This window comes from Chroicocephalus ridibundus, chromosome 19, assembly GCF_963924245.1.
Source record: "Chroicocephalus ridibundus chromosome 19, bChrRid1.1, whole genome shotgun sequence".
In the NCBI taxonomy this organism is placed as follows: domain Eukaryota; kingdom Metazoa; phylum Chordata; class Aves; order Charadriiformes; family Laridae; genus Chroicocephalus; species Chroicocephalus ridibundus.
In genome coordinates this window covers 3,501,250-3,512,458 of record NC_086302.1, presented here as the reverse complement: position 1 = coordinate 3,512,458, position 11,209 = coordinate 3,501,250, and the positions used below count along the sequence as shown (strand labels likewise).

At 56.9% G+C, this 11,209-nt stretch overlaps 1 protein-coding gene across 1 annotated transcript; it reads left to right on the top strand.

Moving 5' to 3' along the window:
- The first annotated feature begins 441 nt into the window (after nt 1–441).
- Nucleotides 442–4,137, top strand: YRDC (yrdC N6-threonylcarbamoyltransferase domain containing). Its single transcript, XM_063356152.1, has 6 exons — nt 442–570; nt 979–1,174; nt 1,322–1,436; nt 1,786–1,905; nt 2,647–2,789; nt 3,139–4,137. The coding sequence occupies exons 1-6, from the start codon at nt 465–467 to the stop codon at nt 3,200–3,202; spliced, it is 744 nt and encodes a 247-aa protein (XP_063212222.1). The 5' UTR covers nt 442–464; the 3' UTR covers nt 3,203–4,137.
- Nucleotides 4,138–11,209: the final 7,072 nt, after the last annotated feature.

The window sequence follows — 11,209 nt, the reverse complement described above, 5'->3', positions numbered from 1 at the left end:
GCTGGCTCCTCAGGGCCGGGCTCTGCCGGGGCGCCCCCGGTCGCTACGGGCCGCTCGCCCCCTCGGGCCGCTCCCGGCAGACCCGGTCCCTCAGACCCCCACGTCCCCCCGGGACGGGCCCGGCGCCCGCCGATCCGGGGAGCCGGGTGAGGCGGGGGCCGGGCCCGTCTCCCGCCGGTCGGCGGCCAGGGCGGCCCGCAGGGCAGCCATCCCCGCCGTCAGCTCCTCGCAGGCGGCGATGCGGGCCCGCAGGCGCCGCTGCCGGGACTCTATGCGGCGGCGCAGCTCGTCCTCCACCTGCGGCAGAGGCGGCGGTCACCGTCGGCACCGCGGGCCGCCAACCCGCCCCCGCCCCGCGCCAGCACCCACCGTGCACCGCCCGCCGCACCCCGCCGCCGCCATCCCGGCACCGCCCCGGATGTGCGTCACCGCGCCGCCGGGCGCGCGCCGGAAGCGGGTTTTGCATGCGGCCGGCGACGCTGGCGGGGCTGGCGCGGGCGGCGGAGGCGGTGGGGCCGGGCCGCGGCTGTGGCGACCGCCTGCTGCTGCCGGCCCGGCCCGACCCGCGGGGTGCGGTACCGGTGGGAGGCGCGGGCGGCGGGGAGGGTAGGGGAGCCGGGGCCGGCGGTGGTGGGAGGGCCGGGGGTGCGGGGCCGGCGCTGGAGCGGGACGGGGTTGTGGGCCCAGGGGTGTGCGGCCGGGGCCGCCGGGCCGGGGATGGTGGGAGGGCCGAGGCCGGGGGTGCGGGGCCGGGGGTGTGGGGCCGGCGGTGGTGGGAGGGCCGAGGCTGAGGGTGCGGGGCCGGCGGTGGTGGGAGGGCCGAGGCTGGGGGTGCGGGGCTGGGGGTGCGGGGTAGGGGCCGGGGGTGTGGGGCTGGGGGGGCCGGGTCGGGGGTGCGGGGCCCGGGCTGAGAGTGCTGGGCCGGGGACGTGGGGCCGGGGGTGCGGAGCCGCCCCGCTGACCGGCGGTGTGGCGCAGGCTGGAAGGAGGCGGTGGCGGCCGCTGCGGGTGCCCTGCAGGCGGGCGGGCTGGTGGCGCTGCCCACCGACACGGTTTACGGCGTGGCCTGCTTGGCCCAGGACTCCGCCGCCGTGCGGAGCATCTACAGCCTGAAGGGGCGGAACGGGGGGAAGCCGCTGGCCATCTGCCTGGGGGACGTGGAGCGGCTCTACAGGTGGGTGCAGGCCGCTGATCACCGTGCCGTGCCCCGGGGCTCTGCACCGGGCCCCAGCCCTTGTGCCGTACCAGCCGGTGGCGGTGGCTGCTGCTCCCGGGGGGAGCCGGGTCTGGGTGAAGCCATGAACCGCCTCCTGCCCCGCAGGTACTGCCAGGTGAACGTGCCGGACGAGCTGCTGCGGGACCTGCTGCCAGGGCCTGTGACCCTGGTCTTGAAGCGTTCGGAAGAACTAAATAAAGACTTGAATCCTTTCACATCGGTAGGTCTTCGCACAGGATGAATCTCTGTGTTTTTGAGGGACAGTACACTGTTTTTGTGCTTCTGCTGTAGTAGCCTTTATTCTTACGCATGTGCATAGCGTGCTTGGCAGTGACTGGCGTTTTCCTGAAGCCGGTCCCTGTGCTGTTGTGCTCGCCGTGATTTATTTGAACACGGCGTAACCCAACTCTAGGGGCTAACTTTGAAAGCGTGTCTGTCATTATCACTAATTCAGCAGGCGTTGATGTATTGATTCTCTAGAGTATCAGCTTTAAGTCAAGAGGGTTTTAGGCAAGGCAAGGTTAAAAATGGTTACTGTGTGTGAAACCGTGCTCTCTTCTTCCTTGTAGCTGGTGGGTGTTCGTATTCCAAACCACCCTTTTGTTAGGGAGCTGGCACGAGCTTGCTCTGGACCACTGGCTTTAACAAGTGCTAACATCAGCTGTCAGGCAAGCACGCTCACGGTTTCGGTAAGTCTGCTTTTGCCCCTAAGTGACATTTTTGTGGTAGTCTGTCAGAGCCCCAGCCTCTCACAATTGGAAGCCAGCTTTGGCAATAAAATAAGGATTTCTCTTCTGCTATTATTCTTTTTTTTTTTTTTAAATGGTAATCTCTAGTTAAAACAGCCTGTGGATATGTGGTGTGGGGTAGCTATCTTGCTGTGACCCTCACCTTAAGGGGTGAGGAGAGCAGAGCTGAAAAGGGATATTTAAAGGCTTAGACGCAGCTTTTGAAGTGGGTGCCAAATCTGAAAGACAGAAATTGCTGCGGGAGGGATGGCTGTGCAATGAGACTGCTGCTGTCTGTACAGCTCCTTGCAGCCTGGTAACTAATTGTTACTCAAGGAGATGGCTTTTTGCAAAGCTTGTGACCCTGGCGATGGTGTAGCTGTGCATAGTACCGGACAGACACCCTGTCCTTGCCCCCAAATGTCTTAATAGGCCTCTAGCTTTTTTTGTGTGCGCTCTTTAATACACAGTGGTGCAGCTAAGAAGTCTCCAGCCAGAGAATCCTCGTGGCTTTCCTGCATCTCTGAGATAAATCTGTTCTCAGAAATCAAAGTGGGATGTGTTTGTGACAGAAAAAAGTGAGCTGACCTGATAGAGGAAGGAGAGGGACCACGTCCCTTGGCAGCGGAACGTCCAGCAGTGTCTGTTAGAACACGATCACAAACCAGCTTCAGGGCTGTTAGCCATATCTCTCTTTTTCAGGAATTCCAAGACCTGTGGCCTCAGTTGTCCTTAATCATCGATGGAGGCCCGATAGGGGATGTCCAGAGCCCAGAGTGTCGTTTGGGGTCAACCGTGGTTGACTTATCTGTGTCGGGGAAATTCACCATCATTCGGCCTGGCTGGTGAGCACTCTTTGCTGAATATAAACGTATCTTTTTATTTACTTGAAATGAAATGAGGCTTTCAAGTTAGGGCGGGTTGTGTTTTGCTTCTTTTCCCATAGCAGTTGAACCTTGACATTAATGTCGCTTAGCTTAATTAGCAGGAGGCTCAGAAATCCTGAAAGAGCACTTCAAATTCCGAGCCCAGGAGACCCCTTTCTAAAAGCTTCTATGTCAACGCTGTGGTTTGTGGAGTTCATGTTCTCCTTGGTTCAAAATGCAGTACTGCGTCTAGCTGATGCCTCTTTCCCGGAAAATGCAGTTTAATCCTTAAAAAACCTCTTTCTGATGGTTCTGTTTCCCCCCACAGCGCACTGACATCTACAGTTGAAATCCTGAAGCAGAAGTACGGCTTGATACCAGAATCAGCTTAAGACTTGGGACTCTGAGGAGGCTCTGCAGAGCTGGTAAAGCTGGGCACCGTGTGCCCGCGCATTCAGGAAATGGGCGTTCATGGCCTTGTTTAATAAGGTCGATGGGTTATGTCAAGGTTAATAACCAAAAGATTTAAAAAAAAAAAAAATTAAAAAAAAAAAAGAGAGAGCAACAGTTGATATGTATCTGTTAATTAGTATCACATCTGCCGTAGTCTGAGGAAACCAACCCAGATACGTATGCTGAGCTCTTCGTGCTGCTGTACCATTCCCAGATACCTGTCTGGTTTGCTAACGTGATTAGGCCTTTGAAATTTGAACTTTAGACTGTTCTCAAGGCGGGATGATGAAGATAGTGTCTGATCCACCCTCCCCTTAACACTCATTCCATGTCTTTGTTTATTGTATCTGCACTGAAAGACAAGCAAAGTTGGAAAAGAGGTTTTTTTGCGCTTTCATGGTGTTAGAGCTAAGGTGTTCTCTGGCTGTTTTTCTCTGTTCTGAATGTAATCAAAACCTGCTGCTGAGATGAAACTGTGTAAGTGCTTTTGAAAATTAACAGTTGGTTAAAGGGTCCCTATCTAGACAAGAGCTGCTCAGAAAGACCTGATTCTCTCCTCGTATAAAGAATGAAAACAAGCTCTTAGTGTGCTGGTCTTCATTTTTTTAAACGTGGACTTCCCGCTCTTGATTCTGTTCTGAAAGCAGTGCTAAGCTGAAGTAAATAGGAAATGGATGGAAGTTTCCTCTGGTATTTATTCTTCGTTGTTAAAGTAAAGTTTATGGAGCTGCTATTAATTTAAAAACTGGTAAGCAACTTGCCTGATTTTGTTATAAATACTTATTTTTAGACATTATTGTCCATCCCTGTTGACAGACTTAGGTGCTTAGTAAGAACGTGTATGCAGTCATCATAAATAGAATCTTGTTTCACATCCAGAGCTGCCACTTGTCATTTTTTATTGATACAGACAAGTATAAATTAATTTTATGGCTAATTTCGGAGGGTCCAAGCATGGCTAAAATCACTGGGAGCTGAACCTTTCTCAAAACACTGCCGGTTCTGTGGCTGCGTCTCCTCGAGTGCTTTTTCCCGAAGCACTGCTCTGTGCCAGAGAGCAGAAGAGCTGCTCTGTGCTCTCCCAGCGTGGTGGGGGCTGAGCGTGGGGTAGAAGCTGGAGCTGATGGCGGCGGGCGGGGGGTGGTGGCCAAGATGCAGGGGTCCAGGTGCTGGTATCGGCCCCTGGAGCGTGGGCATGGCCCCAGGCCTGCTCTCAGCAGAGGCTTGTCCCGGCCCTGGCGCGGGATCCTCCGCTCGGCAGGATGGGGTGCATCTCTGGGGGTCTCTCCATGCGGACGGCGCTGGGGGCTGATCCCCTGCCAAACTGACGATGCTCCTGGCAAGACCAGCCCGAAGCTCGGACCGGTCGGTGATGGGGAAGGACAGGGGCCGCCGTCGGCGCTCGGTTCCCGAGGGCAGCCCTTGAAACAAGGGGTTGATGGAGGACTGAACTTCACTCTAAGGTAGGTAAACACGCTCCAGCAAACACTGAAATGTGACTCTGAGCTGTTAAAGGAAATAACATTTTAATTGGGTGAATCTATTATGCACAAATGTTACAGGTGATAAAACTCCTGCTAAATGGTAGCCCAGTAATGAGATGAACCTGTTGAGGGAACAGATTGCCGGCAAATCAGAAACAGGCTTCCGAGGTGCCCCGGTGGCTTTGGGGCTTTCATTATTTTGCTTGGCTGAAGCTGGTGTCACCCCACAGCACCGGAGTCCTCTGGCAGCTTTTCCTCATGGCAGTCGTCCGTGCGGAGCCGTGTCTGCGGGGGGAGCGTGGGTAAGCGTTAGCCAGCAGCAGAGAGCCAGGAGTTGGCCTTTCAGGGCTTTCTGTGGTTTTTGGCTGGGTTGGATTTGTGCAAGAACCACTTGTGGGTGGGTACCAGGTTGGCAGCGGAGGTTCTGGTGGGACATCGGTGTTGGGAGAGCGTCCTGGTTCTGGTGGGAGGGACATCGGTGTTGGGAGAGTGTCCTGGTTCTGGTGGGAGGGACATCGGTGTTGGGAGAGTGTCCTGGTTCTGGTGGGAGGGACATCGGTGTTGGGAGAGCGTCCTGGTTCTGGCTGGGACTATAGGGGCCCTGCCTGGCTGGCCCCTCCTGCCGTCCCATGTGCTGCTGTATTGCCTTGGGTATGTTTTGGCTTCTAAAATCCCTGTTAAGTAGTGCCACCTGAGTTTGCCAAAGACACTGGCCAAACTTCCCCTTGTTGCTTCTACACGGGTTTTCCAATTTTTCCTGGAGCCCCATCCCTGCGCCCACCCGACTCAACCGCCCTGTGGCGCATCAGGGCCAGAAACACGAGTTCCCAAAAGTTACTGTGCCGGGGCACTTCTGACAGCTGCATTGCTGGAGATGGCGGTGGTCCTAAAGGGCTGTCCTGTTGCCTTCCCGGTGCTCTGTCCATGCCGGTTTGTTCTCTGAGCAGCCCCGGGAGCCGAGCTGGGCCTCTGGCCTTTTGCTTCCAGAGTGGCTGAGCCACTGGAGCCGTGTCTCCCACCACTAGATAGTGCTAGGCCACTGCAGGGAGCCTCGGGGATGGCAACTGGACTGGCTGATGGCATGTTACCTTGCTTAAAAGCATTAATAAGTGAGTGCTGTGCCGGGGCTGTGCTGACGTGGGCTCGGCGTGGTGCCGATGGCGGCTGGCGTGCCAAGCTGCAGGATGCGGTGCTGCTCTCCTGCCGGCGCCTGCTCCTTGCAAAGCCCACGCTGGTTGATTTTTCCCAGTGTCTGAGTGCCACAGAGTGGTTTTGTGTCTTTATTGCTCATGAGCAGCTGTCTCGGCTGCTGCTGATGGACTGTAATACACACAGAGCTGACCCCGAAATGATGTCTTCGCAGAAACTGCCTGTCTCTGGAGCTTCTGCTGTAAAAGCCCAGAAGCTCCGGGCTGGGAGAGTTACTGTCAGCTGCAAAGCGTGTGCGTGAAGGGTCTCTGGGTGCTTCCCCTTCTTGGAGCCTCTGCTCTTGCCTTGGCTTTCCAAACCAGGCATCCTGCAGGACGGAGGGGCTGAGGGAAATGGAGGAGGGATGGCTTCCCTTTTGCCTGCTGGGGACCCTCTCCCCTCCCCGGCTGTCCCCGCTGATGTGCACACAGGGATGTGACTTGGCGGAGGGGACAGAGCGGGGCACAGGGGGGTCCCTCCTTGGGCCCCGGCAGGTGGTGGGTGCGGGCGGTCTCCTCTCCACAGCCCCCCGTTCACACCGACGCCGAGCGGAGCTGGGACCAGCTGCCCCGGCGCCTGGCGGGGAGGGATCGGCTGTTCGGGGGCTCGCGGTGACGTCTCACCGTAGCGAGCGATTTCCCTCCCGATTCTGCTCCCTCTGTATTTGCATGGTGAGCTCCCCCCGTCTCGCTGCGCAGCTCATCAGCTATTCATTGATCTTCGCTGGGCTCCTCCAGCACTCATTCATCACTCTCGCGCCGGCCGTCCACTTCCCAAATGCTTCCTATTTTTCCGGTGATGTATTTTCCTGTTCAGACAAGCTAATCTCACGCCATCAATAACCGGAGCGCCACTCCTGACCTCTCTGCTGGCACAGGCAGGGTGCGGGAATGTGGCTCGGGGACGCGGTGCAGCCGCAGGGGCCTCCTGGGAGCCGCTTCCTTGGCCGCTGGGTGTCTGCGGCAGGAGCTCGTCCCTCCCCTTGGGGAGGTGGGAGCGTGGGGATGGGGGGATGCCCTCATGGCCGAGAAGGGCTGTTTTCCCATAGCTGGGTGGGCAACGGTCTCCGAGAATCACAGAATGGCGGGGGCTGGAAGGGCCCTCTGGAGATCATCCCCTCCAACCCCCGGCCAGAGCAGGGTCACCCAGAGCAGGTGGCACAGGAACGCCTCCAGGCGGGGTTGGGATGTCTCCAGAGACGGAGACTCCCCCACCTCTCTGGGCAGCCTGTGCCAGGGCTCTGCCACCCTCACAGCAAAGAAGTTCCTCCTCGTGTTGAGGTGGAACTTCCCATGGTCAAGTTTGTGCCCGTTACCCCTTGTCCTGTCCCCGGGCACCACTGAGAAGAGCCTGGCCCCGTCCTCCTGACACCCCCCCTTTCAGTATTTAGAAGCGTTGATGAGATCCCCCCTCAGTCGTCTTTTTTCCAGCCTGAAAAGAGCCAGATCCCTCAGCCTTTCTTCATCAGAGAGATGTTCCAGTCCCCTCAGCTTCTTGGCAGCCCTTTGCTGTCCCGTCTCCAGCAGTTCCCTGTCCTTCTGGAACCGGGGAGCCCAGAAGGTGAGGTGAAGGGCTGGGGCAGAGCAGCCGTGTTTGGAGGGGGCTGGCTTTGTCACCTGCGCTGGGGCACTGAAGCCTCGTCTCCTTGCCACAACCCGACACCGCCTTTGGGGCAGCCTCGGTGGGCAGCGAGCTGGGGAAATGGCATCTCCGCCGGTGCCTCTGCTTCTGGCTCATTCCAGGCGTTGCTGGAATGTTGGCGTCCAGTGTCCCTGCAAGTGACAGCTTTATTTGTGCCGCCAGCGTGAAGAGGATGAGCCGTGCGTCGGGCACGGGTGAAATGGTGGGTGCCCTTGTTCCCTTGCAGGAAATGCAGGCACCGTAAATTACTTCTTTCCTCTGCCCTCTGGGTGTCTGCAGGCCCCTGCAGCTGCCAGGGCAATGTGCTTGGCACCAGCCAAAGTGACTGGCCTCTGTGACAGCATTTGGGCACCGTCGGCGCCTCTGGAATGTGCCAGCACGAAGCAAACCCAAGCTTTGTTCCTTATTCAGGTGTTCTTGGCGCTTTCCAAGACGGGGACCTTGCTACTGCGCTGAGGGACTTTGCTGCGGGCGGGGGGACGTGGCATCGGGACTGGTGGCCGTGGTGAGTGTCAGGGACGCCGCGAGCTCTCGGCTGAGACGCACTGCGAAGGTACACTCGTCACGTTAGGACCCGCTGATTAGTCAAATAGCTTCCGCTGGAGTGGAGAGAGAGGTGTCTTTTTAGATCTTGTAGGTGGAACTATAAACACTTCCATAAGCCACCTCGCAGGAGCGGTGCGGATCAGGGTGACTCTTGTGTTCGCAGCCCCTGTTGAAATCACGTTGGCATGAGCACTCGGAGCAGGAAGTACACGGCTTGCATTTTAATTAGCACTTGCCCTCCAAATAAAAACGCGTCTTTAGAACGTCATTAGAGGAGCCAGTTCAAACTCCTATAGCGATTCTTCAAATGAGCTAAAGCAGACGGGGCAGGCTCAGCCCCTGCTGGGATCAGAGGTGAAGCCAGTGAGTGTCTGACCCTCTCCGTCCCCACTGAAGCCATTGGGGAGAAACGCTGTCAGGGGGTTGCGTTGGGAAGCCTTGGCCGAGTAATCCTGTCTGCCTGATGTCAGGCAGTTGCTGGGTAACTTTTGCTTGTCACTGATCTCATCTACTGATGTTTATCGGGTGCTCCCCCGTGTCCACAATGTCATTCTTGCTGCTGCAGTTGGTGGCTAAAAGCTCGTGGCTTTTCATAGCGTTTTTTTATTTTGTGCAGCTGTGTCACGGCAGATGTGGTTGTGCTGAGAGCTTTTCACAGCTCGGTGTATTATTGTGGACTTCTGATTATCGCTTGTGGTACCGTAGGAAGCAGGACATCAATTAGAGCAGGACTAACTCTTGTTACAGGAAGGTGCCTCAGAGAACGTAATTGCTTTAATATTTTTTACGCATTTTTGGCCGTCTCTAACTACGACACTAGATGTATTCCTCATCCTTCCTCGACCTCTGCAGGTCCGTGTGAACGTGTAGGGCTTCACTGTGCCCCAGTGCAGGCAGGGTCTGCCGGGTGCGGGTTCAACTCGGTCATGTCTTTGATGGGGCAGGCAGGAAACCTTTGCCGGAACGGCCGGGTGCGGGCGCAGGGCTGCGGTGCCCTCCCTGGGGCAAAGCAGCCGAGTCCTGCCTTGGTGGGCACCGCAGCAACGTGCCCGCAGGGTTGGAGCACCCCCCTCCTCGCAGGGAGGCGCGGGAGGCCGCCGCCGCACCACTCGCGCTGCAAAAAGCAGCCTCCCCCAGAGATGCTGCTACCGGGGGCATCTGCCAGCCCCAGCCGGGCGAGAAGTTCTCCTCCATCGCCGCAGACCGAGATCTGCAACGCTGCTTCTAAACGTCCCCCCTCAACCCCGCTCTACTTCACAATACGGAGCAAAGAAAACCAGGCTCGGGCTAATTAAGCTGGAAACATAACACGGCAATTTGTAGCTGATTAAATCTTTCAAACAATATTTATGTTAATCTCCTCCTGATTTATTTTCTTATAATGCCTTGACTAGGAGATAGTCCAGTGCATGGGGAAATGCTTCCAGATGGAGCACAGTCCGCCCTGACAGATGCTTGAAGCCCAGAGTGAGGATTTTTCAGTCACTGCGGTTGTATCCAGGAGAGATGATCTTGTCCATCTAGGCCATTTTTTGTACGTAGAGGGGGATGCTGAGCTGCAGTTCTTGCTTCTGCTGCAGGAATGAGTCCGCCTGTGACAGGAGAGGGCTGCGAAACAGCGTGTGGGAAGGGGCATCCGTGAGGCAGGCGGCTCCCGGCGGGGGATATTCTACCCACCTCGCACCTCCGAGCCAGGGCTTCGCTGGCGCCGGAGGAGGCTGCCGTAAAACGCTCCTTTGAGTTTATCTCCGGAGACTATAGGGGCCTATTGCAAAAAAACCCCACTGTCCTTTTACATGCCGCGCATGAATATCCATTTACGCTGTCCTCCAGCCCTTCTCCCAGCTCCAGAGCTGGCAGGATGCCTGGCCAATTTCCACAGGATGCTGATTTAAGGAGTTAGTCTGTGGAAGCGTAGACGACAGAGACAGAAGGGACCTTGAGGCCATCTGGAGAGTCCCCTTCCCCAGACACCCCCTCTCCCAAGTCACTCCAGACACATTTGTCAGATTTGCTCGCCGCTCCCTTTACTGGAAGAAATTCCACCTGGCTGCTCATCTTCTTCCTATTTTCCAGTCCCTGAAAAAAAAAAAAATATTTATTGGGACTGGTGTCTGTGTATGCCCGTCTCTTGTCTTTTTTTTCCTCCCTTTTCAAAAAAGGCTGTAATTTACCCTTTCTGGTGTTGACACCTCGGAGATGGCTGCAGGGCGAGTCCCTGGGGAGGGGGCTCGGGGCAGCACGGGTCGAGGTGGGGATGGGATGGGATGGGATGGGATGGGATGGGATGGGATGGGATGGGATGGGGGTCCAGGGCATGCCAGGTGGTGCCACCGCTACCTGAGCCAAGTGCTGGAGTGACGAAGAGCCCGCGCTTGCAGGGAGGATAGCTCCAGAGGTCGAGGGGTTTTCACTGCGGAATTGTTAAATTAACTATTAATTTAATTATATTTTGATTAAATTAGAGCCTCTTTTTTTTTTTTTTTTTTAATTTCACCAGCAAATGATCCCGTGCATAATTAATGGTGGCTGATTCTGCTAATTCCCGTACCGCTGCTGAGGGCACAGGGGTTTCGGGTGTAGCCTGAGCCGCCGGCTGGTTCCCAGGGGCCGGTGCTGCCTGTGCCGTGCCGGGAGCTGCCCCGCAGGGAAGCCATGTCGTGGTCTGGGGGTCTCTGAGACAGGGAAAGCACTGGAAAACCCCCCTCGTACAAGGAAGCTATCCATTTTTATTCATGAGCCAGCTCTCCCCGGGTCTGCGATGCTGCTCTCCATTAAGTGCCCCCCAGCCGCGGGGAAGTGGGCTGGCGGCGGCTCATGGCAAGTACTTCGTTACGCCATGACGCGAACTGTCATTAGCCACAGCTTGTTTTGATGAGATTTCTGGGGAAGCAGGAGCTTGCTGCCCGACATGGGCCATCACCGCCCAATGTGGGCCGTCCGCGCATCGTGTGCCTCCAGGTCTGGTGGCATGTGCCCCCCCGGGCCAGTGGTGGCCATCAGCGCTGGCCTCGCCGGGTGCTGGAGCTCCTGTGGGGAGCTCTGCGAGACAAGCAAGAATTTGGCACAACTTGACCCTGCTCCTTC

Coding starts and splice junctions, on each gene's coding strand:
- YRDC (XM_063356152.1), top strand. CDS start 465: ATGCGGCCGGCGACGCTGGCGGGGCTGGCGCGGGCGGCGGAGGCGGTG. Junction 1,906..2,646: donor CAAGCACGCTCACGGTTTCG/GTAAGTCTGCTT, acceptor TCTCTTTTTCAG/GAATTCCAAGACCTGTGGCC. Junction 2,790..3,138: donor ACCATCATTCGGCCTGGCTG/GTGAGCACTCTT, acceptor TTCCCCCCACAG/CGCACTGACATCTACAGTTG.